The following is a 26,116-nucleotide window of genomic DNA, read 5'->3' as shown; positions in this document are numbered from 1 at the left end:
ATCATCTGATAACTCTCCTGTTAATGGGATAACATCAGTAAGTGAGATGTTTTCATACAACTACCTGTTCTGCTAAAGAGAGGTCAGTTTCCAGGGTATCCAAGCTTTTGCCATTGTGATAGAACTCTCTCATCTACAAGTTTATTTCTTGTATTGGTAGCTACCCTGGGCATATGCAGACCACAGGTTGTATTTGTAGCTATCCTGGGCGTATGCAGACCATAGATTGTATTGGTAGCTATCCTGGGCGTATGCAGACCATAGATTGTATTGGTAGCTATCCTGGGCGTATGCAGACCATAGATAGTATTTGTAGCTATCCTGGGCGTATGCAGACTGTAGGTTGCAGGTTGGACAGATCTGATTCCCATCATTTCTGTCCTATTAACAAATTCTACTTATTATGCGATGGGGGTGATGGAAGGCTGGCAGGTTGTAGATCCCAGAGCTCTTTTGTTCTCATGTGATGAGGAGCGGCCGGAAGGAAGCTGTTCTTGCAGATGGTGTTTGACTTGGTGCCCTGTGATAGCTAAATGGGGAGACATCTTTCTACAAGTTTCCAATTACAGCCACCAGTTCCCATGGGACCAGAAAGAATCGACTTCCCTTAGACCTAGCACAGCTCTCGCTGCTGGCCACTTAGGTATAGGAGCAAAAGAAAGGTTAGCTAGACAAAAATCAGAGCTGTGGCTTTTGTTCGTTTGCTTTCTTTCTGGATTTTACTTCCAGCTCTGCTTAGGACTTACAAGTTTCTGAGGTTAGGGTTGGATCCTGAACAGTTTTGCTTCTTAAAAAATCCTACCATGTTTACTGAATGAGTTTACAACTCTCCTTAAGTGTGTATGTACACGTACATTTGCAAGTACATATTAGTTTATAATAATAGTAGAGGATAAAGAAGTGTTTCAGGGGGCTGGAGAGAGAGAGCTCAGTGGTTAAGAGCGCTGGTTGCTCTCAGAACCCATAATGGTAACTCACAACTACCTGTAACTCTAGCTCTAGGGGATCTGACACCCTATTCAAAATACTCACACACATAAGAAAGAGAGATTTGGGGGGCCATGCTTCAGAGGGCTGGAGAGATGGTTCAGTGGTTAGGACCTCCCAAGTTCTTTTCCCAGTGCTCTCACCAGGTGGCTCACAACTGCCAGCAACTCTGGCTCCAGATGACTCAACAGCTTCTTCTGGGCTCCTAAGACACCCATACGCATATGACAGGCACACACACACACACACACACACACACACACACACACAAACACACGCGCGCGCGTGCATGCGTGTGCGCAAATATGTTAACATTTTAAAACTTGTCTTAGGAAAAAAATGCTTCAGAATGCCATAAATAAATACCATAGAACTTTATTTTGCGGTTTTAGAAACTGGAAATTGCAAGGTAAGGACCTTAGAAGGTTTCATGTCTGATAAGGATATGTTTTCCTCCGTGTGTTCTCACATGACAACAGGGTAAACAGGCTCCCGGTCCGGGGACTGTCTCTGTTTAGTTTCCCATTGCTCTAGTAGAAGTAGCCCAGAGGATTTACCTGGCTCACAATCTCAGGTTACGTCCATCATTACAGATAGGTCAAGGTGGCAGGATCCTGAGGCAGGTAGTCACATCCCATTTGCAGTCAAGAGCAGAGAGCAATAATGCAAAGCAAGCATGCCTGTGCTCACCTCATCTTCTCCATCCCTGCACAGCTCTGGGTCCTAAGCAAGGGAATGGTGCCACCCACAGTGGACAGCTGGTGAAAAGCTCCTACATGCTCTCAACTGTTGGAGTTTGGCGCGCGTGCATGTGTATGTGTGTGTGTGTGTTACTGTACTCTGTACACACACCAAGGAGAAGCAGTTTCTGAGTTGTATGACAGCTGTAGGTTTAGATTTTTAAGAATTGTCAAACTACTTGTGGGCAGTTGCATAATTTTCTTTCTTTCTTTTTTCTTTTTCTATTCTTTTTTTTTTGAGATTATAATGCAATGACATCATTTTTCCCTTCCCTTTCTTCCAGCCAAGACCTCTCATAAACTCCTTCTTGCTCTCTTTCAAATTCATGGCCTCATTTTCCATTAGTTGGTGCTTATACATATATGTAGATACATATTTTTCCTAAATACATAAATACAATCTCAGTCTGTATAATGTTACTTATGTATATGTTTTCAGGGCTGATGCTTTAGTGTTGGATAACCAATGTGTGAGTTGCAGTTTTACATTTCCCTCACCAAGTATGAGTGACCTAAGTTCTGTGTCTTTCCCAGCTCTCAGTGTGGCCTCTGAACTTAATGTCCACTATTCTGATTTGCTTTAGGTTTGTGGCTCATCGTGGTTTTAATTTGCATTTCCCTGAAGGCTAATGGTGTTGAACACCGTTTCCTGTGTTTGTTTGTTTTTCACCCTCTCCTGTGCTCATTTGCCTTGTGTGTGTCTTTGCCAGCAGTATGCTTTCATTTGTCGTGACCAGACTCTCTTAGATTGCTGGTTTACTACTGTTTTCAGAGCTGTGTATGTTGTAAATCCAAGCTCTGTCAGACACGTGATTTGTAGACATCTCCAGGCAAACCATTCCCCATAGTTTGCTTTCTCATTGTCGATAGGCTCTTCCACAAAGCAAGACTTTAAAGCTAGCGAACTCTAATTCATTGGACTCCCCTCTGATCTTTCACACTGTTGGTGTCCAGTCCAAGAATCTTTACCTTGCCCTCAGCCACAGAGATTTTCTCTAATTTGTTTCTAAATGCTTACAGGTTTACATTTACACCTGTGGTTTCTATGGAGATGCATTTTGTGTTAAGTGTGAGGTTGAGGTTAGATTCAGTTGTCACCTATGGGTGTCCTGTTGCTCCAGCGAAAACCAAAATCTTGTCCTTAGGCATTTAAGTTTGCCATGGTTTGGCTCCTAAATGTCTCATAAAGATCAGGGAAATGTTGGGAGTCATGAGAGCTCCCTAGGGAGGGTCTTCAGGGTTACTGGATGCCCTGAAAGGAGACTGTGAAACTACAGCCCCCTTCATGCGGTCTTTGATTCCTTGCCCTGAACTGAGTCATCTGGCCCTGCCCCATACTCCTGCCAGAGTGTGCTCACAAAAACAATGGGTCCAAGACTGTAAAATAGAGTCTCCAAAACTGTGAGCCAAACTAACTCCTGTCCCACTATGGGCTGACTAAATCAAGTATTTGATATAGTGATAGAAATCTGGCTAACAAAAATTAGTTGTGTGTTTTTGCTGACAGTCGGGTGGGCGTGTTTTTGTGAGTGAGAATTTCCAGCTATTCAGCTGATCCCTCCTCTGTTCTCACACAGCCTTGATCCCTTAACCACGTGATAAAATAAACCCGTGCTCTTAGTTTGTTCTTTCATCTCAGAATTGTTTTGGCAATTCTTCTCCTGCCCGTAAAAAGTTTAGCTTGGTCTTACCAATACCTCTACAACTTTGGCAGATTTTGATAGGAATTATATGAAATATGCACATCAGTTTGAGGAGTACTTCTGTCTCGTGGAAGTCCATCCTTTTCAAGTTTTGTCATTTTCTGTTTAATCGAATTACAGTTGAGTCTGAGGACACTTGTACTTCCAGCATAGATCTGAGGACGTAGGAAGACCAAGGAAAGTTGAGAGTGTGGCACAGCCATGTTCCAGAAATGTGAGTGGGCTCAGAGGGAGAGACACTTGTGCTGTAGCTGCTCTGGAAGGCGCGACACTGGAAACAGCATTTAGGGATCTGTAAAGCTTTACACTGACAGGGAGGAGTACCTAAAGGCCTCTCAGACATACCTTTAAGCTTGCTCCCTGCTCAGACACCTATCACAGATGCCATTTAACCTGTTCTTCCTGAACCTTTTCTAGCTAGCTCAGGTAATTTATTTGGAGATGCTCTGGTTCTGTTCTAAGCGGTGTGAGTCCATAGACAGCCATGGATGTTTATGTACCTAAGGGAATTATTGGCCTAAATGAAAACTGTTCTTGGTCGTGCAGTGACTCGGGCCATCAGGTGGATTGTTGTCTTGGGTGTAAAGTCCAGGAATTGGTCTGGCTATTTCATTTGCCTGTGTGGGCTTTTCTCAGTGCTGGTATTAGAACACACATTCAGCCTACAGTTGCTTATTTGAAATTTGCTCTGAGCGCTCTCTGTAGGGGCTGAGTCTCCTGAGAGGATGATGGCTGGTCTTCAGAAGGCATTGCTGAGATTCTGAGATCCAAATGTCAGCCCTGCATCTATTCCTTCCTGTGCCGCATGCATGCCATTTCTTTCTAGTTAGTCATCTTAATGAGTTTGTACTGTGCTTTCTAGAGAAAGGCTTTTGAGCTCTTCTTGCTACCTTGTTAATGGAAGATGTTCAGTTCGTGTTTGTTGAATGATTGAAAGAACTGGCTGATTTTGAAATGAATGCAAAATTTATTTGGGCCATTTGTGGATACAGGTAAAGGTTAACAGTTTCTATTACTTCTAGGATATGGATCCTGGTGTGAAATGGTCTGAGGCCTTCTGGCCATCTTTAATGGGACTTTCTCCTTGGAGATCTGACTGCACAGGACAGCCCCAGCTTGCACAATGATGCTGACACTTTTCTAGTATTCTGTTTCTGGTGAAATCTCAATACAGGTTGAGTTTAGGCATGTGTCCTGACATGGGAGTATTTAGCACATCCGACAAAGAATACTGCATCCTATGGGTGTGAATAGAACTTTGCTTCTCAGTTGTTGCTGTTTTCATTAGATAAACTCTGGTCTGCTAATTATGAAACATCTAGGATTCCTGTTTAAATTAGAGAGTAAACTTAAACCAGGCACCAGTGGCAGGATTCAATCCAAATAAAAACCTTTCTGTAGGCCTGGGCTCTCTCAACTGTTTCCACTTTGCAGAGGTATGGGTTTGCACCCACCTTCTAAAATAATCCTTGAGACAGAGTCTCAGTTTGTAGGTTACTGAAATTTACTCTGTAGCCCAGGCTGGCCTTGAACTCATGCTAACACGACGCACTCCAGCCTCAGCCTACCCAGGCCTGGGCATTTCAGAGATGAGTCACATGCAAGGCTCACTCCCACTTTTAAAGGAACACTTTTCCCTTAAGCTCTAAGACACATCCATGATAAAGCAACATGGAGGTCTCCATTCTGCTGATAACCTTGCTTACACCCTGTCCCCCAGGACTCATGGCCCACTGGGTCACACACTGGCTGCGTGACCACTGGGCTCACAATGCCTTTTGCCCTTCCAAGTCTTGTAGGGTGTTTTTTTTTTTTTTTTTTTTTTAAAGGAGAAAGAATATTTTTAACCTGGAAAAGCTTCAGCTGGAAAGAGGGGCCTTAAGGAAATGAAAGCCGTATCAGAGGAGGCTTTTGATGTGTCTCGTTTCTGTGTTCGTGTAATCGTTCTTCCTGGAAAGGAGATTTCATTCTGACTTTCAGTTTGAACAAGTAACTGGGAAGCAGCCACTGTGCAAGCCCCTAGTATACTCCTTTTCTTTCTTCTTCTTCTTCTTCTTCTTCTTCTTCTTCTTCTTCTTCTTCTTCTTCTTTTTCTTCTTCTTCTTCTTCTTCTTTTTTTTTTTTTTTTTTGTTTGTTTGTTTGAAATCTCAAAGTAGCTAAGTGGCTTTGTTGCTCATGTGGGAATGGAAATCAGGTCTTGGCATGAGCCACTTTAATTGAAATCAGTTTGTGCACTGAGTTTGCTCTAAGGATGACGTCATTTCCTGCCTTTTCCCAGTCCTTCTGTTTTTCTAAGATAGGATGGAACTAAGCATAGCACCAAGCTTTACAGCAATTGTGCACCATTTCCTGACCCACTTAGAACAGCATCCAAAGTTTTAAACACATTTTTTTCCCTTTGCATACTTGTAGATCGCTTTAGAGCTAAAAACCATTTGGCTGAGGGTTTGTTGTTGTTGTTGTTGTTGTTTTGAGGTTTGGTTTTGATTTTTCAAGACAGGGTTTCTCTGTGTGTAGTCTTGGCTGTCCTGGAACTTAATCTGTAGACCAGGTTGGCCTCAAACTCACAGAGATCCGTTTGCCTGTGCCTCCTGAGTGCTGGGATTAAAGGCGTGTGCCCAGCTGGCTCAAAGGTTAAGCAGAGCCTAAAGTAACCGTTGGTATGGATGGTTTTCTTGATATCTATAGCAGTGCTTGTGTGTGTATGGCTATTAGCTCTTGTAGATGGAGGAAAAAAAATAAAGATGTTTGAATAATCACCTGATTAGATCTGTAAAGGCACCTGGGACACAAGCAGCAGCTTCTTAGCCTCAGCTGCTCCTAAGTGTGGCTTCCGTCGCCATTACTAGGCAGCACAAGGTAAGCAAGTGAGTTAGTAGTGCTGCTCTGGGCACATTGAGGGATGCAGTTACTCATCACAACCTTCCTCCTCCCAAAAAAGATGAGTCAGGAAAAGGAGAAACAAGAAAAGCACACACACACACATGCACGTGACACACGCTCACGCACGGTTTCACCTTCACCACCTCCCATCTGGTTTGGCAAGGAGAAAACAGAGAAGAAGAGAAACCGGAGTCAGAGAACAGCAGGGAATGAAGAGACATTTAAAGGGTCTTGGAGTCAAGTGGGATTTGATGAGAACTTGAGTTTGGGCCCTAAGAGTTAGAGGCAAAGAAACAGAAGAGGTTAGGAGGGGGTTCCGCAAAGAGACCAGCCCAGAGTGCCTAGCATTTTGCATGACACACAGTAGGGATTCAGATGTATTTGTTGAGGGACGGAAAGATGGGTTCACAGGTCAGGAGACTGTGTTCCAGGAATTCTGATGGGTCCTTGGGGCCCCACTGAAGAGGCCTTGAGTGCCGAGATGCAGGAATATTTTGGCTCGGGAGAAACGGAGCCTTTTAAGATCTTCCAAGAAGAGTGCAATATTCCTGAAAAGGCAAACCCTTTCAGCTTGCCTTCTCCCTGTGTCTGACAGGGTACAAGAAGAACAGGAGTTAGAATTTTCCTTTTCCTGCTGTCAGGCTAGATTGACCTCAGAATACTTGTAGCTCATTAGACAAATGTCCTACATATCCCGCCCACCCCCCTTAGCCATGTAGACATTTCTCAGTAGTGCTGTGAGGACCTCTCAGTGGTGAGGCTGACTGTGGGGAGGGCTCTGCTGTACCCTAGGGGAGAAGTTTGGCCTGCACATTCCAGGAAGGCCGCTAGAGACAGTTCCAGTATCTATACAGATGGACAGCAACTGTTCCCCGCTGAGCCTTTTCCCCTGGAAATTGACTCCTACACACAGAGCACCCCAGAATCAGCCAAACCTCCGGTGCCCAGCCATGGCCTCTTATGTAGAGCTGTGTTAACAGGACTCGTGATCCCCTTAGCCAAAGCTTTAGTCTTCTTTAGGTAGGGTCGTTACTGCTTCTAGAGATGACAGATCAGCTGGACCCTTTGAAAGCAGCCCTAGCAGTACAAGACAGCCTGCATGCTAGAGGAGTGAGCCCATCCTGATGGTGACTATTGTCATCTCTCATGGGAGAGTCGGCCACCTGTTTTTAAGACTCCACGTATACCCTGGCTCAGGTCTGGTGGTGTGCACCTGTAGTTTAGGGCTTGGGAATGCACACTTCCATCGGTGAGAATGCAACACAGAATGAATTTGAAATGTCGGTGGTATTTAGTTTAAGGTGACAATTTACATGAGCAGCTCTTTCTAGGTTCAACCCAGCCAGCACCCCCAACTCTCCACCCATCAAACTTTCTGGCTACTTAAAGTTTCTAGTATGTCCTTTCATCTTACCGACAAAATGGAACACAACCTGGTGGAATGTATGATTCTGAGTGTTTACTTGGCCAGATATAGTAGGACTCTGAATCTTTTCACAGAAACCATTGCTACCTTGACCTTGCCAAGTGTCATCACTCGGGCACTCCTTTCATATTGGTATAAATTACAGAGATGGCATTGAGATGCAACTTCTGCTAAATTAGGGAAGTCATTTAGCCCCATTAAGGCAAATGCCAAGAAGAAACATTGCACTGTAAGTGGTTTTATACATAACATAGTGAACCCTGAAAATTAGGAAACGTCTCCTATCTGCATGATATATGAACCTCAGTGAATTATTTTATTTTCTTGTCAAATAGCTACAAATCTTCTCTGGTGAAATGTTGCCATCTACACCCGCAACACTAAATCCTTCTTCTCTTTTTGTTCCTAGTTCAACACTGTAACATTCGCTGCATGAACGGAGGCAGCTGCAGCGATGACCACTGTCTATGCCAGAAAGGATACATTGGCACGCACTGTGGACAACGTAAGTATGCCTTGAGGTAGATGTTGGTTATATGTAGAGCTATGGAATTACGAGACAAGTGCTGTGAATTTTCTTCGACGACCCAGGGCACCACGTTTTTGTAGATGTCTGGGGACCCTTGCAGATGACCAGATCACCCAAACACTTAGTGCTGGTTCTCCATCCTGCATGCTGACAGTAAGTTGGTTGATTCACTTTCTTTCCATTTGTCTTTATCACCTGCCTTGCCTCAAGCCTTAGACTTACAGGTACAGAATTCTCCTTTTAAAAAATTGACAATTACTTAATTCACAAAACTATACACTCTACCCTTTCCAACTGTAGGGTTTCATGCTGTTAGCCTGTCTGCCAGATTTTGCAGCCGTCACCACAAACCAGTCTTGGAGCATTTTCATCTCTTCAAAAAGAAGTCCCAGCATTAGTTCCAAACAATCACCTTTTGACTGGTGACTTTTAGGAAACATCTCAAAAGCATTTTAAAACAAATCTCATCTTTCTTTCCAGACATTTTCTTGCATTGATTCATTATGTCTGCATAATACAAGACAGGCTCTGTGACAGTAGTGTTTACTGCGTGTCCAGTTTGCTGGTTAACTTGTGAGCACCATTGACTGTGTCTGCACTCAGTTGGTCCCTGCACACTGCACAGAATGAGAGCTCATCTTACAGCTTTTTCATTACAGTTGGATGAACTAGTCACCCTATAGAAAATCTATGAAAGGTCAATGATTAAAAAAATAAAAAGCTATAATTCTATTATCCAAATATTCCCTTCTAGGCCCGAGATCTTTTATACTTAATATTTTATTATTTGTCTTTTTGTGTTATTAATTATTCCACAGTTGTGCTAAATTCCATTATATACATGTTTAGCTAATAAAAATGGTTATTATTCATGCTGTTTTGAGTTTTATACTCATGTATATTTTCTATGAGAGAAAATACTCCAATAAATAAACCAACACCTATATAATGCTTAGTGATTATCTCCACATTGCTATGTGACAAGAATATTGAGTTTTGTACAGCCCAACCTGGTTTGAGGAGAGAGTTAAGGCAGCCCAGGTGGCTCTTGGGCCCTGTCCTGAGGGATGTGTAGGAGTTCACCCGTCAGGTGATGAGTCATAGGCCTTTTAAGCAAATGGCCCAGAGGGGCTGAACACTGTTCAGGACTTATATGGAGCAAAGGCCAGAGCAGGAGTTTGTTAATTCTAGAGATGAAATGTGGAGATGGTGATGGGGAAGGAATACAGTAAGATGGGAAGCTGTGGCCCAAGAGTTTTTAACAAGTTTGGTCTTCTTTGCAAGTCAAACAGAAAAAAAGCAATGAGATAATAAAATAACTGCAAATTAAAACTACTGAGTCACTTACTGTATCTTGCTATGTGGCAGCTAAGTGTCTTAGGGCTGCCACAATGATTCTTCATGTAAAGACATTTGCCACCAAGCCTGGTGTCCTGAGTTCAATCCTTGGCACCCACTTGATGGAAGGAGGGAACCAACTTTTTCATACTGGGCTCTGACCTCCACATATGTATTGTGGTGTGTGCACCCACTCACTCATTCACATACTCACCCAGTCAATAAAATGTAACAAAAACTCAACCTGTATTAACTGAGTTAATGTAACAGCTGTTTTGAGTTGGAAGCTATCCGGCCATACTGTCTCTAACAGTTGGGGAAGTCGGGACTCAAACCTGTCACCGATCTCTCTGAGCATCCACAGGCAGTAGTAATAAGCAGGCTTGGGAATAGAGCTCTAGTGGCCTGACTTCACAGCTCATGTGTTAACACTATGCAATTCCAGCTTCATCCACTATACTTACAAGGATTTACAGTGAGAAAGAGCATTCTGGATGGCAAAATCAGGAAGTAGGAGGACTTCAGTTAGGTGTGGCCACAGAAGGAGAGGTGGGGATGGAGTCCCTGCCCCTCGGAAGGAGGGTGGCTAGATCTGCCAGGTACCTGTCTGTGTATCCCCTGATGGACGTTAGCCCAAGGCCCAGAATAGACAGATGGCAACGGAAGCAACCTGGAAAACCTTCCTTACACTCCGCCTTCCTCTTCTGCAAAATTCGAGAGCTGCCTAAGCAGTTCCTCATTTTGTTCTCCGCTTCAGCATGGTTATTCTGCCCTGACTATGAGTTAAGAGACCAAGAAGAGTGATGGGCACTCAGAACCCTCGCTACTTGGGGGACTCATCTTAATTTTTGGCACTAGGACGTATGTGAGTTCAGGCCTTCTAGGACAGAGCAGATGAAGAGATAAACAGGAAAGTTATTGGGTCAAAGCCCCGTGGAGAATAAAAGGGAAAAGAGAGGTGGAAGACCCTGAAGGGACGGGTTTCAGATGACCACATTGGAAGTCAAGGCAGGAACTCAAGGCAGGAACTCAAGGCAGGAACTTGTAGGCAGGCACCGAAGCAGAGACCATGCAGGAATACTACTTCTCGGCTTGCTCCCTGTGACTCATTCAGCCTGCTTTCTTAGAGCACCCAGGACCACCTGTCCAGGGACGGCACCCCACAGTGAGCTGGGCCCTCCCACATTAATCATGAATCAAGAAAATTCCCTACAGACTCACCCATAGACAAAATTCTGGAGACATTTTTCTAAATTAAGGTTCCTTTTCCCGGATAACTCTAGCTTGTGTCAAGTTGACAAAAGGCTAGCCAGTACAGGGACTTATCAACCGCCCGTGAAGATGCTGTCACTGAGGTCATGCATGCAGGAGTTAGAGGAACTGGTGCAGGGAGGACCAAGTCGGCACTTGCGTTCTCAGTTCTTAGAGTCATTTGGGGTGGGGTGGGGGACTAATATGTTCCTATACTAGAATTTTAGGGTTTGCCTCCCCAGTAGTGTCTTAGATCATGGTATGACACTCAAATGGATCCTAATTATGCTGCTTAAATGGCTGAATCCCAGTATCAACATTTGGTCATCTGTAGTTAACGGTGCTATCGGCAGGAGCATTGTCGCCTTTCTGGGAAAGCCCTCTCAAAATTAAGCATCAGTCACAAGCAAGAGTCCAATTGCTCATACGCACTTTGCATCTGGCAAAGTTAGTTAAAAACTGCTGCCTTAGATGCAGAACTGAAAGCATTTCTCAGGTGCTGCAATTGATGAGACCCTAAGCATAACCCAAGTACAGAATCACCTGTTTTGGGAGCTTCCTAATGATGATATGCAACTGTGTGTTGGGGTGGACGTTCAAAACAAACTCCGGGATGATCATTCACCCTGTGTTTGCTCCCCTTTCTGGGCGGTCCAAGTGCAGTATCGTGACTTTCTCTCTTTATCTTGCAGCTGTCTGTGAAAGTGGCTGTCTCAATGGAGGGAGGTGTGTGGCCCCAAATCGGTGTGCATGCACCTACGGCTTTACCGGACCTCAGTGTGAAAGAGGTAAAGTGATTTTAAGTGATTTGTATAAAGGCATTCTGGTGACCCATCTGTCGGTGGTTTACACTGACACTGAGCGTGCGCATCTGCTTGCTGAAGTTGGCTGGCTGGGCATCAGAGCTTCTGAATTGTCTCTGAGGAGGTCTCCTGGATGCCAGGACCATGCTGCTGAGTTTCCATGACAGCTTGTATGTTCTTGGCAGTGGGATGCAGTATTATTATACATAAGAAGGGTAGGCACCAAGATACACAAAAAGGGCAATTTCTCATAAAGTTGAAATATTGAACATCACATGCTCCTGTGAATTAGAGAAAACATATGGAAAGGGAAAAGTTCAGGGCGAAAACACACGTGAAGGGCAACTGACCCTGGCAGGAGCTGGAGTAACAGACTTGGGGTTCACAGTTCTCTGCAGGGGGTCTGCTAAGCAGCAGTGTGCATGGCTGCTTTACTCAGGGCAGCCCAGGAAGTGTGGACAGCCACTATCACCCTCGCCTAAAAAAAAAAAAAGACCAAAGCTCAGAGATGTCTGGGGGGGTGGCGTCAAGGCCAAAAGTATCAATAAGCTTTCATTTGAATCTAAATTTTCCGTTTTCAAATTTAATGCTTGCTGCTGCTACCAATTAAAAGAAAAAATGTGCACGCTTTGCCTAGCTATCGATGCAAATATGATGTTGAGATATGCAGGCATGCATCGTGCTTTTAATGAATGCTGGCTTTCTTAGTCATTTGGTCTCCACATTCATAGCCAATTACTCATCATTTCTAGTTTTAATATTCCTCATTTTATTATTGTGTTTTTAAAATGGTATTTTAAAAAGTTGTCTGTGTTATATTTTGTACGTGCACCTGTGTGCATTCCCATGTTATACATGTGGAGGCCAGAAGAGGATATTGGGGTCTCTCTCTTTCCTTCCCCACCTTGTGTAATGGTGTTAGGGTCTCTCACTGAGCATGAAGCTTGCTGTTTTGACCAGACCGGCTGGTCAGTGAGTCCCCAGGATCTGCCTGTCTCTTCTCCACAATGCTGGGGTTACAGGCATGTACAACCATGCCCATCTTTTATATGGCTGCTGGAGACTTGAACTCAGTGACTCTTGTTTGTATAACAAGTGCTCTTAATCACAGAGCCATTCTTGGCTATTTAGTGAAGGTTAACAGGTTTATGTTATATAAAGCTGCAATTGAAAAATCTGCAGGAGCTGGTCGTGGTAGCATATGCCTTTAATTTCAGCACTTACGAGTCGGAGAGGTAGGGGTAGGCTGATCTCTGAGTTTGAGGGCAGCCTGTTCTACATGACAAGTTCTAGGACTGCCAGGGCTATATACAAAAATTCTGTTAAAAAAAAAAAAAAAAGAAAAGAAAAGAAAGAAAGAAAAAGAAAAAAGACAATAAAAACCAAAGAAAACGCCCCAGAACTTTTAAAAATTGTTATCACTTTTCTTCCAAGTTGTATAAAGATCTTATTCGAAGATGCAAAGCAAACATAAGTATCATGTGATTGACACATGTCACTCGAGCCACATAGCTGAGAGAAACAAAGAGCACAGCAGTGTGTGAGTTGTTGATTTTTCAATTTGTCCATGTTGACCTAAATTCAATTGTTTGTTAATAGACTGATGGCACATTTGTTACACAGTATTTCTGTCCTTCAGGCCACGCAGAGTGATGCTATGCGAGGATGCCATGTGATGTGTAACTGGCATGGCCAGTGTGCTCACCTTGCTGTCCTTTTGGAGTCTGTGTTTAAGTGGTTTCATTTATAACTAGTATGCATATATTATTGTCCTGGAACTAATACATATCCAGTGGCATTCGTAGCAATAAAAGACAATTAGTAATAGGCAGTGGCCTTCTGTGACCTTACCGTTCACTCGGGGAAGATGTTGTAGATTATTAAAATTGTTGGCGTGTGAAGGAAACTCCTTAGATATTGCTGCCGAGTTTAATTTGTTTTGGAGAAACAATTGATAGAATTAACATTCTTCTTTGAACAAAGTGGTCAGTAGTTGGCTACAAAGAACAATTGTTTCCCGTAGTGGGAGGTCCTGATGCTGACAGCCCAGAGGAAGGTGGGCTGTCAATACACACCCATTCCTACTTCAAAAATTTGATGCTTGCCAAAGATGAAGAAATGGCCTGAATGCACGAAGTTACCAAATTCCTAACCGAAGCTGTGTGTTTCAATGTGACTCTCCAAGTTTGGAGTGTGTTTAAGTAGTCGTCACTGAGGTGTGGAAGGACTTGACCATAAAGTGGCAGTGACTCTGGCAGCATTCCAGATAACTGGGAGAAGTGGAGATTGTGGAGAGGAAGTGGGCTTTCCCCAGCTCTTACCCTCCATTGTTCTCCCAGGGACACTGCACTGACCTTCAGGGAGGGAAGGGGGACCAGAAAGCCTTTTCTCTCACCACAGGGGAAGAGAGAGCGCCTTCTTGGCTGCAGAATTTGTTTTCGTCTATAATGTCTTCACTATTTTGTTCTCGTCTGAAAGCCATGGTTTAAAAGAATGGGGTTCTATATTTTTTTTCCAGTTATATATGTGTGATTTCATGAATGGTAGATAAGTGTGTAGCATCTCTCATGACCACCCATATTGAACGAAGGACAGCTTTCCTTGATGAGTTGTGTCTAGTGGATAACTGGGTTAGCCTAACCTCTTCAGGAGATGCAGAGGCATAGCGTTGAATATGAACAGTGTGTTCTAGAAGTGAGTCAGTGTTGGTTGCCTGTATGTGGCTAGATTAGCATTCTTACAGGTTTTGTGCCAACCTTGGCTACACAGTAAGTTCAGGACCAGCCTGGACTACCCGAGACCCTGTCTCAGAAAGCATAATAATAATTATATTTGTTCATTATTATTATTGTTGTTGTAGATTAAAAAGTTAAGGCTAGGAGGGTAGTTTTCCTCTGTTACAGTTCAATCAGGTTTATTTTAAGTAATTTTAAAGACCAAAAGAAGGTAGCCTTGACTATTGCGTAGATGTATCTAACACAGGGAATTTTCTTTCCTTTTTTTTTTTTTTTTTTTTTTTTTTTAAGACAGGGTTTCTCTGTGTAGCCTTGACTATCCTGGACTCGTGTTGTAGAACAGGCTGGCCTCAAACACAGAGATCCACCTGCCTCTGCCTCCCCAAGTGCTGGGATTACAGGTGTGTGCCACCATACCCTGCTGCAAGTATCTTTTTTGTTTAATAAGTTCACTGCCCTTCTGCTAATGTTGATTCGTTTTGTGCCTATTAGCAAAAAGCAGAATAAATCCAAGTAATAGACTGACAGGTCTTGCCCCATATCAAAATGAGTCAGAAAATTCCAGAACCACCAGGCACGGTGGCTCACACCTGTAATCCCAGCACTCAGGGAGGCAGAGGCAGGTGGATCGCTGTGAGTTTCCGTAGTAGTGAATAAATAACAAGGTTGTTCTCAGTGTCATCTCAGTCCTGTAGGTGACGTGGAGGAGTTCTGGTCCTTATCCCTTAGTTTCTCCTAAGTTATAAAAATGGTTTTGATTAGAAGTATTCAAAATGATTTTATTAATTTTTAGTTGTATCATATTAAGCAACCAATAAGTATTAGGTAAATTGAGAAGGGCACTGACTGTAGTGTCTGGTAAACAGGAAAGACCAATGCACAGAGACACAGATTTATGACAATCACACTTTATTATGACTTGTAGTAGCTGTTTAGAGAGCTTTGTGGGTTCAGGGGCTGCCTGCCTGCCTGCCTGCCTTCCTTTCTTCTTCTTCTTTTTCTTCTTCTTCTTCTTCTTCTTCTTCTTCTTCTTCTTCTTCTTCTTCTTCTTCTTCTTTTTTGTCTTCAATTTTTTTGAACTTTTTTTTTCCTGCTATGTAGCCCAGGTTGGCCTTAAATTTGCAATCCTGCCTCAGCACCCCCCAAGGGAATCACCATACCTGGCTTACTATTTGTTTTAAATAAATTCTATGGTGTACATTTGAGGTTTGCAGCACAGTGTTATGGGGTGTGCAGGCACCGTGACGCGGCTTTTATAGTAGAACAAATTCTCTTTTCTCGTGCATTTACTTATTGGTGATAAGAACAACAAAAACTCATTTACTTAACAAAAACCTTAATAGAGTACAATGGTTATGACAGCATTATTGGTGGTGGCTAGGGCACAGAAGTAATCTCGAGTCCACAGACGAGTGTAGAACCTGGAGCACTTATGTGTAATAGACTATTGGCTAGCTTTGAAATGGGAACCCGCCATTTCTCCACAAATGCATAGGCCCAGAGAACATTATACAAAGTAGAAGGAGCCATTCTCAAAAAGTAAAACATTTCACAATGTCACTTGTCATGGAAGCTAGTAATTCAAAAAATTAGAAAGCCAAATATTCAAATGAAGAAAATAGTGGAAGGCAGCATATCTGTAGGCTGAAGGAGTCCAGTGAGCGGGTGAATGGAGGAGTCTTTTGTTGTGCCTCTTTCCCTAACTGTTTTGGGTCATTGAGAAGAAGATAAACTTTCTTTTCTCGCTGGAGTGTTTCCCCTCACTGCTTCAGTGTTTTAAATTCTAAGAGGCTGCAACTAAAGGTCTTGGAGTCAGTGCTACAGACCAACTCTCGTTCCCCCTCATTCCTCCGGGGCCTCTGGAAGTCAGAACTCTGAACGCTGCAGGGGTTTTTTCCCCCACAAGGTGACAAACTGTAGCCATGTCACTAACATATGTAGAAGCCTTCTGTGAGCCTCACCTTTGGAATTTAGTCGAATGGAAAGTGACAGTGTGAAGAGACAGAAGGCCCTGAAAGTGACGCTGTGCCTAAGGTGGTTTTATAATGGGCAACTGGCAGAGATAATTGGATATACCTGATTTTCTTAGATCCAGCCCAGAAACTACACCTGTTGATAGAGATGTTTTCTGTTTTCTGGTTGAACAACAGTGTGTTCTGAGGGCACACGTGCCTCATAGAACTGGTGGTGTGCAATTGGAAATGCCTGACTTCTGTCTCATACTTAGTGCGATTCTCCCATCCCAGCTAGGGCATTTTCTGGTCCCTTTTCCAGATTTCTTACCACCCCCCCCCCCCCCCCCGCCAGATTTCTTGATGTAGGCAAAGCATGCTATGTTCTTGCTTTGGCTTTTTGGCTTACATCGCCCTCCTTAGTCTGTCTCTTCCTTTTAGCCTCCATCCCCTCTGCGGCCTAGGCAGGCATTCTCTGGGGCGAGGGTTTCAACCCATCCACACTAGCCTTCTCTTCTAGTGGTCCATGACTAGAGCCCTTGTGCCTTTTAATTTTTGCCACAACAAACCACCGATTTTGGCAAAGCAAAAACCCATCTTTAGAACCCCCATTCATGTAACCACACGGGGCAGCCCCCAGTGCTGTATATCCCCTGACAGGGCAGGGCCTATGAGACATGCCTTTGGTGGGAACAGTCTTGAAGTCTCTGGCATCTGGTAACTTGGCATCATAAAATGGACTCCCCCGGTTTCCTCAGAAGTACTGCGTCAACCTAGTCTCCATCCCCCATGGATGCTTTGCCACTCTTGGCATTCACAAAGACTTAATAGCCCATCATATCTACCTCTGCAAATTCTGCATCATGGTGTCATGTTTCACCCTCACTGTTCCACCCACTGCGTTTGGCGCTTTCCTTCTAGCCTGTTCTAACGTTAGCAATGTAAGAATTGAACATTTTAAAATGCAATGTGGAGATACGGTTCATGCTCATGTGTGTGAGGCTGCGTGTACACACACATGCAGAGGCTGGAGGAGCACATCACGTGTCCTCCTCTATCACTCTTCACCTTTCTCCCTTGAGATGGGGTTTGTCACCTGACCTGGAGCTGGACAGACCTGAGCTGGCAGCCAGCAACACCCCTGTCTTCATCTTCTGCACAGTGCTATGGATGCAGACACTCCTGCATCCCCGCTTGGTTTCTTTTGGGGGATTCAAACTCAGGCCCTTATGCATGTCCAGCAAATGCTTATTGAGCCATCTCTCCAGCCCCAAAGCTAGGAATGGACAACAGCCATGCAATTTGCTATCACTGTTTCATCCGCAAGGACAATGTGTTTCCAGTTCTAATCTTTGTACTTTTAGTTCTTGTGAACATGAAATTTTTGCTACTTTAAAATTTTTCTGCTGTGTGTGTGTGTGCCCGTGCCCATGTGTACATGTTCTTGTACATATGCCATTACGTGTGTGTAGAGATCACAGGCCAACTTTTGGGAGTCCATTTTTTTCCACCCACCATATGAGACCCTGGCATCAAACTCAGGTAATAAGGCTTAGTTCCAAGTGCCTTCCCCCACAGGGAGCCATTTCGCTGGTCCCTTGTGAACTTTTGAAAAGAGAAAACTGGTTATGTAAGTGAATAACCACATTTAATATTTGGAAAATTTCTTGTTCTGGAATGTTCAAAACCCATGCTTTTAATTCTTTTGTGGTAGACACATGAAGAAAATGCAAATTCTATTTTTTAAAAGTACATTTCATTTAACCCAATGTATCTAATCTTAATAGGCTGCTTTAGAGGTTGTTAATATGCTATATCCTATTCTTTCTTTTTTACTAAGTCTTTGAAAACCAAAACCTACGTTTTCTCAGATCTCAGCCTGAAGCATCGGATAGCCACCTTGACTGACAGCTGTGGTGTTGTGCAGCCCAGCCCAGAGCTTTGCTTCCGGCGGCGTGCACAGCAAATGTTAGGCAAGGTCCTTCCTCCATCCTACTACCTGTCCTCCCACCTTTCAGAAAGTGGTATTTTCATGAGAGTCCCATGAGCCTCCAGGCAGTCTAGTTCCATCAAGACCCTCACGGGCATCCTGTTCACGCATGAGTGAGTGGACACACCTGTTCACCATCACGCCAGATGGAACAACCACAGCAAGTGTGTCATAAAGGCCCAGCGTCGACCTATGCACAGTGGCAGGATCAGGAAGTAACACTTGGCTCTTGCCACCAGCCTTGAAATAAATAAATAAATATATATATATATATATATATATATATATATATATATATATATATGCTTTCTGCAAAGACAGACTTGCGTGCAGTAGACAGCAAAGTAGCAGAGGTGACAAGAGGTGCTGCGGGTGGTGGTGGGGAGACTGTGTGTAGATATTCAGACGCCCAGTTTGATCTGGGGCAAGATGAGGACTTCCTGCTGGGAGCACTATTTTTTTTTATGGGAACAGAGATGGAGCCCAAAGGTCATCTGTTCTGATTCCAAAGAAGAGGTGGGCTCAGGTGTCTCTGAGGCTCTCTCCCGCCTGCTCACCGTGCTCCTGCTGAACTTCTGTCCGAGGCAGGGGAGTGGGTTTTAAAGAGACTTGCCTTTGTATGTATAAATTGGGAGAGAGCCAGTCTATTTCTGGAATGGTTTCAGCTCTGTCTATGGACTGCAGTCCAGAGATTCTTACCAACTTATATGCGCAGCTGGGAGTATTATAGGATGTACGGTGCTTATGTTCCCTGGCAGTCGTGGTCTCCAGGGAGTTGACCTTTGGGGTTTATTAGTGTGTATTAGACAAATATCTGGAGATATGTGGTCCATCCGATCTGCCAAAGTACTTTTTGTAGAACATTAGTCCCAAGAGGGGTCCATGAAATGCAGTTTCCATGGTCAATATCGTTTTGGAAACCCTACCCCACATCTTTATTCTTGGAGCGGTACTAGAAGAATTAAAGTAAGAACCCTTGAGACTCATGTGAGAAGCAAAATATCTGGCCTAGTTTTAAAGCTGAATAGTTTCGAATCCATCCATCCATCCATCCATCCATCCATCCATCCATCCTTCCTTCCTTTCCTTCCGGAATCCTCCTCTTTGCCCCACATGACATCTTTGGCACCCTTGTCCTGAAGCTCTGGGACCTGACTATATTGATGACAGTCCCTTCCCATGCCCATCCAATGGCTTCATGCTCTGGAGTGATGTCTCTGCTTCCTACATTATCCCCACTCAGAAGAGGTCACTATCTAAACACCTGAGTGGTTTTGGATAAAGATCATCATTGTGTAGATACTGTTCTTTGAGAGGATTAATCTCACCCTAAACTTACACTTGTATGAAGCAGCCATTTAGATTTGTTTCTCCTTTACCCACCGCCATCAGTCTCCTAGTGTCTCTGCTGTCCTCCGCACCTCTGGCATTCTGTTGCCTGCTCAGGTTTCAGTTTGTTGGTTAATGTATCCATTAAACTTTTCGTCTTTGAGGTTCACTTTAAGGGTCGCATCAGCCCACGTTAGCCATTTTAATCCTATAATGACATCTTATTTTTCTGGAATTTAGTAAAATTCAATATTAATTTTGTATTGTGTGGCCAAGACAATGTGTGTCTTTGGGGGTATATGCTGATGATTTTTTTTTTAAATGATGCTTACTAAGAGATAAGGAGTGCATTTATTCACCTTCCCAAAAAACTTTTTTTTTTTTTTTTTTTTTTTTTACATGCAAGATCTGGGAATTACAGAACTTGCTATAGTTTTAAGGCTGATAAAATACTGACTTAAATGCAATGTCTCAGTGACACTTTGGTACTCCTCACTAAAGACAAAAGCCTACGCCTGGGGTCCCTTCTTTCTCATCAAATATGTCTAGCGCAGTGCAGCCAGCAGGTTTAACTAAGTAGGTGATAACTTACTTATTCCAACTGTGGAATACTGAGGCTGGAGAGAGGCCATTAACTACCAACCATAGCTTTGACACAGCCTCTGAGACGAGACACCGCGAACATGAGGTTACCAAATGGCGCTCACCCTGTAAGGACATGACTGTGGATGCCTGTCGCTGATCTGTGTGGAGGGTGGAGTCTGTGGAGAAAACGAATGGATCATTCAACAGCTTTCCCATCATGTTTCCTCAGCAGCAAGCCCTTTGCTCAGAACTTTAAAAGTAGACAATAAGTTGGGATGTTTGTTTCCTCAGGAAATGAAAGTGTTCCAGGGCAGTGGTTCTCAACCTGTGGGCTGTGACCCCTTTGTATGTGGGTGCCATACATTATATATCCTGTATATGAAATATTTATGTCTTGATTCATAACAGTACCAATGGTAGTTATAAAGTAGCAATAAAATATTTTTATGCTTGTCGCTCCACCAAAACCTAAGGAGCTGCATTAAAGAGTCGTAGCACCAGGAAGGTTGAGAAGCTCAGCTCATAAAATGGGGGCATCTCTGTTCTTGTCTGGGGAGCTCTTCCCTGCCTGCTGGCCCTACAGAGGCCCTTTTAACCTCCACCGTTGCAAGACACTGAACCAGGTTGTAAGTGAAGGCTTGCAAATCAGGGCCACATTTATTCTGTGGGAAAGTGTTTTGTGTAAGCACATGTTTGCTTTGGAGGCAGCAGTTCTTTCCTCAAGTCACCATGGAATGCGCCTGCTTTCTCAGAGTCCCTATTCTCCAAGTCAGTCTCATGAGCTTTAGACCAAAGCCACACAAGAGCCTCCTCAGCAGTAAGTTTTAATCCAATCCTTCCTCCTATGATGTATAAGATTCTGTTGAAAGGAGGAACACAGCATCTTAATGACGTTGGGCTGGCGATGGGAACAAGGTGTAGGAGAGTTGACTTGTCATCCTTTAGGAAGTCAGCCTTAAACACTGTAGATAATTCTTTAAGGTTTTTTTTTTAGACCTCATGACCTGGAGTAGGATAGACACTTTCTGCTTGGACCTCATTTAGACCTATGTAGACCTATTTCTTCCTGTCACGTTTCCACTTACCAAGCAGGACAAGCTCTCACAGCAGAAGACAGCAAGCTGAAGACATCATGCCCCTTCTTGAGGCTTGATGTGGGCTCCTCATGACTTCTCTGTTGTCTTTCTTTACCTTTTATGAATGACAGGAAATAATAGGAAAATCATTCCCAGACAAAATTTCATCTTCAAAACACCCCTATTCCAGCTGGGCGTGGTGGTGCACTGGCACACGCCTTTAATCCCAGCACTTGGGAGGCAGAGGCAGGTGGATCACTGTGAGTTCGAGGCCAGCCTGGTCTACAAAGCGAGTCCAAGACAGCCCGGGCTACACAGAGAAACACTGTCTCAAAAAACCCCTATTCCAATGTAATATTATATGACAATCATTTTAATGTTACCATCAAAAATGCTCATATAGGAGATGTAGTTTTTCTCAACTGCCTTACCATTCCTAGTATACTTAGGTAAGAGCCCAGGCGTTGGAGAGAAATCCTTTTATTTGCTGGCCATGAGTCCTTAGGCAACTAACTGCTATGTTTGCATAGTTTTACTTCTCTTATCTGTACAGTGGTTGTAATGCGAGGATTTGCCTAGAGAGAGTGTTGAGAAGATTCAATACAGTAATTCAGAAAGCACTTAACATGGGGTTTGAATGGTGCGTTTCTGGTGACTGGCATTCTCACTGTCACTTAAGTGAAGGTATTGGCTGAATTTTGTTTCTTCATAAATGACATCATGAAATCAGATCTGCCTTTTAGGGGCTCCTCCCTGATCATCCCCCGACTCCCCATTTAGAAGTTTATTTTTAAAATTTGAACAATATAGCTCTTTTGGATCTATTCAGATGCAGCCAACATTGCTCTTGGATATAATATCAACCATATGCATTTCCTTAATACACACCCAGCTGTTGCAAGCAGTTGTAGCACAGATGACACAACAGGAGGGTGAATTGCAGCAACGGAGGAGGCAGGGGTCAGCATAGATCTGCGATAAAATGTAATGCTGATGGTCCATGAGCTGTCCACCAGTAGAGGAGGTTGATGAAAGGTTTTTACTACTCTTATTGACACATGCAGCCAACGAAGTGTGAACTTGCCCCTTCACAAAAAAAAAAAAAAAAAGCCCAACAGCAAAACATAAGAGGTACCTTAGAGATGTGTTTATATTGGTTACCATCTGTTCTCACGCCTGTGACAAGGTATCTGAAAAAAGCAGCTAAAGGAAGGTTGAGTTGACTTGGCTCATGGTTTAAGAGAGAACAGTCTCTCCTGGCAGGGAAAGCACGGCGTCAGGAATTGGAGGTGGCTGGTCACATTGAATCTACAGTCATGAAGCTGAGGGTAGCCTGGAAGAAGTCCCACTGGAAATGACTCGCTTCCTCCAGAGAGGCTCCGACCCCTAAAGATTCCACAACCATCCCAAAAATAGTGCCACCCACTGGTGGGGGGCCGAGGTCACCCGGGTGAGATTTTGAGAGGTGTCTCATGCTTAAACAACAGCTGTGCCACCCTTAGAAATTTGACATCCTAAAAGTTGGTGAGAGATATTAGATACAGATCTTCAGCGAAACAACAGGAGGTGACGCACCAAGTTCCTGTTCAGTTTCACGGTGGATGTGATAACTTGAGTCTGCAGACAGCATTGTCAGGTTGGTTGGGAGTTACAAACACTTCCACTCACCGCACCACAAGCCACTCTTCTTTTATTTCAGACCAATAAAAATGTTGGTTCTGGAAGACCCAAGCTTTGAAAACCAAAATATTGGAGTAGTTTAAACCAGCAGCTTTCAAACCCTCTTCATTGGTGTTAAGTTCTGCAAGGCTTAGCCTGAACGAAAAGGCATCTTGGTGCTGGAGAGACAATACCGTGGTTAAGAGAGTGTACAGTTCTTCGAAGAAAGCCCAAGTTCTAGTCCTACAATCCACAGCAGGCAGCAACTCACAGCCACCCCCTCCAAGGGATTTAGCACCTCGGGCCTCCACAGGTACCTGTAAGCACATGCACACACGTACACACATACATGTAATTGAAGATAACAATAACCCTCCTTAAGGCATCTTAACCTAAAAGGAAATTGTTATAAGAGAAAAGGAGAGGTAAATATCTGTGATGTATTGGTGAGAGAGCACGTGTCTGTAATAGAGATGAAGTCGTGCAATTGCCGCAGCTCCTAAGCTGCACTGGTACCATGGCACCTGTTCTGGACATAGTAAAGAACCTTGTGTAGTGGATTTTTCTTCAGTACATTAGTAGCCTAAATCTCAGATTGCATACATAAAAATGCCCCAATGCGCCCTGGGATACTGACTCTGTGAAGGTGAGGGGGGGGGTCTTAGTGATTTTCTTTGAAGTCGAAGGGATCTTGATAATTTTATTATATGGCTTTTTCCCCTCTCTAATTCTTTTGCTCATGCATCTGAGCCCCTAGATTTTCCCTGGACCCATCACTAAGTAGGAATCTGGGTGACCTAAAACCAAGGACACCATGGAAGTGAACTGTTGAGGCACCGCACGTTCTGAGACAATGCATGCTTTTGAGTGGATGCCTGCAGACTGGGCACGCCTTTGGATGTCGTAACAACAGTTCTGCCCTCTATAAATCATTTGCTATTTGGACAAGTCACAGCCACCTCCTCAGTCACCAGATACATGTGTAATAGTTTATGTGAGAAATAACAACAGCCACCTAGCAACATTACTGTTTGGTCGTGTCATGTTGTCGAGTGCCACATGTGGCTTTGGGGGCTTTAGAAAGATAAGTTCTTACTGTGTCTAAAAGAACAGCGGATGGTGACCCCACTGTGTCCAAGAGGAGAAGCCAGGCTTCATCAGGCAGCTTGTGTAAGAATGAAATAGGGCTTTGCCAGCTTGTTAATATGGTTCTGTTCTGCCGGGAGGGATCATCTGTCCTCTTTGCCGCCTTATGCCCAATGTCTAGCATCCCGGAGCTCAGAAAGCATTTGTTTCCGTTCTTGTGAGTCAGTTAAGAGATGATTGATGCATCCTTTGTCCCTTGTAGGCAGGGTTCCTTTAGGTTTTAGGTTAGTATACAAAAATAATGGCATTTTCATATATATATATATTGAAGATCCTCTAACTTTTCAAGCCAGGAACAGTGTCAAACACAGCCAGTGAATTCTCTGAGAAGTGCTCATGCCTACCTCCATGTAGGCTACTTTAGATGGTCCCTCCATCTGTGTAGTATACATAGACATCCCTACCTCACTTGGTCCTGGGATTCATTTTTATTTTATGGCCAAGAGAATTAGGCCTGGAGAGAACCCCGGTAGCCATCCCAAATATGGGGGTCTAGGAATGAAATCTATTTCCAAAACACCCCAGTTTCCATGTGGATACTGACCTGACCTGCAACATCTGGGGCCGGCTCTCTCACTCATTAGCTATTGATAATGAACCCTCTTCTATTAACTGTCTTTATTCCTTCCTCTCCATCCGTATGCCTCTTTGATTTAGGATTGTCATTTTGTAATTTCTGTCCTGTGTGCCTTAGTCTTTAAATCAGTTTTTAGAATCCTCAATTTTATATGACCAGGAAAATCTCTTGGAGTTAGTTTATTGGGAGAGATTGTCTTTAATTGTGAAAGGCCGTTGTGTAGTAGGCAATCCTTGGCTGGCGCTGTAATGAATAAAGTTTTTATTAAAATATGAGGGGCTTGAGACCTCATGGAAATTGAGCTTTGGCTTAAGTAGGAAGAAAATGTGGTCCTAGAGAAGTTTGGTGTGTGTGTGTGTGTGTGTGTGTGTGTGTGTGTGTGTGTGTGTGTGTGTTCATGCACATACATGCATGTGTGGATATCAGAGGACAACTTTCAGGAGTTGGTTCTCTCCTTCCACTATGTGGGTTCTGGTTATCAGGCTCCACAGCAAGTGCCTTAGCCCACTGACCCATCTCGCTCACCTCTTATGGGTGTGAAGTGTGAAAACAGGGCGTGGAGAGGAGGAGCCATGCAAAGGCTAGGAATCAGTTCTTTTTTGTCATTGGTTTGGCTTGTTTATCAGGAGGTTTGGATTTTCTTCTTCATGAAAACAACTGGGAATCTGGAGTGGAAAGTCTTCCATGGGAACAAGGCTTTGGGGTTGCCTTATCACACAGCTAGAAAATGCTGTTCACTTAATAAACGCTCAGTGCCGAAAGCGTGCATCTGTCCTGTTCCTCCTGTGGCCTCAAAGGGAAGAGTGTGACTGGCCTCATGGCTGTGGTGGTGTTCAGTGATCAGCTTTCTCTGTTACCAAGCGAATAGTGTTAAAAAAAACAAAAACAAAAACAAAACAAAACAAAAAAACGCACAGCAAGTGTTTGCCGTGGTGTGCAGAGCCTAAGTTTCCAGTCACTCCTCCTGTGGAGTGATTCCGGCTCCTTCCACCCACTGTGCATGATTATGAAATTGCCTTAGTTTAACTCTAAGTAACAGAATAGTCACTGTAGTTAATCTGTGGCTGGAAGGAGGGGGCTGAGAATGACAGGAATCCAATGTGTTCCTTCGGGTAGCCCAAAGTGACATGGATTAACGTGCTGCCAGTGTTCTCCCCCTGAGAAACATTTGGTCCCAAGAAGATATGGTTTAAAGAACAAAAACGCGAGTTCGGGTGGGCGTGTGGCTTTTGGCACAGTCTTGAATCACTGGTTTCTATTTTTTTTTTTTTTCCCATGCTCTGCTTGGGGTGTCCAGCAAGACACACTTCCTGCCTGTGGGGTTATCTACATCCTTAGACTGAGCTTTGCCTTGCCAAGTCACACGGAGAAGGCAGCCTACAGAGCACACAGGGCAGCGTAGGGAC

The 26,116-nt window shown here is 43.8% G+C and overlaps 1 protein-coding gene across 1 annotated transcript in view; it reads left to right on the top strand.

Annotated features, from left to right (window-relative positions):
* The window catches only part of Fbn1 (fibrillin 1), a 207,471-nt gene that overhangs the window by 31,767 nt on the left and 149,588 nt on the right, over positions 1-26,116 (top strand). The window contains 2 exon segments of the mRNA XM_051144536.1: positions 8,150-8,245; positions 11,551-11,646. Of these exon segments, the coding sequence (XP_051000493.1) occupies positions 8,150-8,245; positions 11,551-11,646 (192 nt within the window).

The sequence above is a fragment of the Acomys russatus genome, chromosome 4, assembly GCF_903995435.1.
Source record: "Acomys russatus chromosome 4, mAcoRus1.1, whole genome shotgun sequence".
NCBI lineage: Eukaryota > Metazoa > Chordata > Mammalia > Rodentia > Muridae > Acomys > Acomys russatus.
This window is presented reverse-complemented; position numbering and strand designations above follow the sequence as displayed.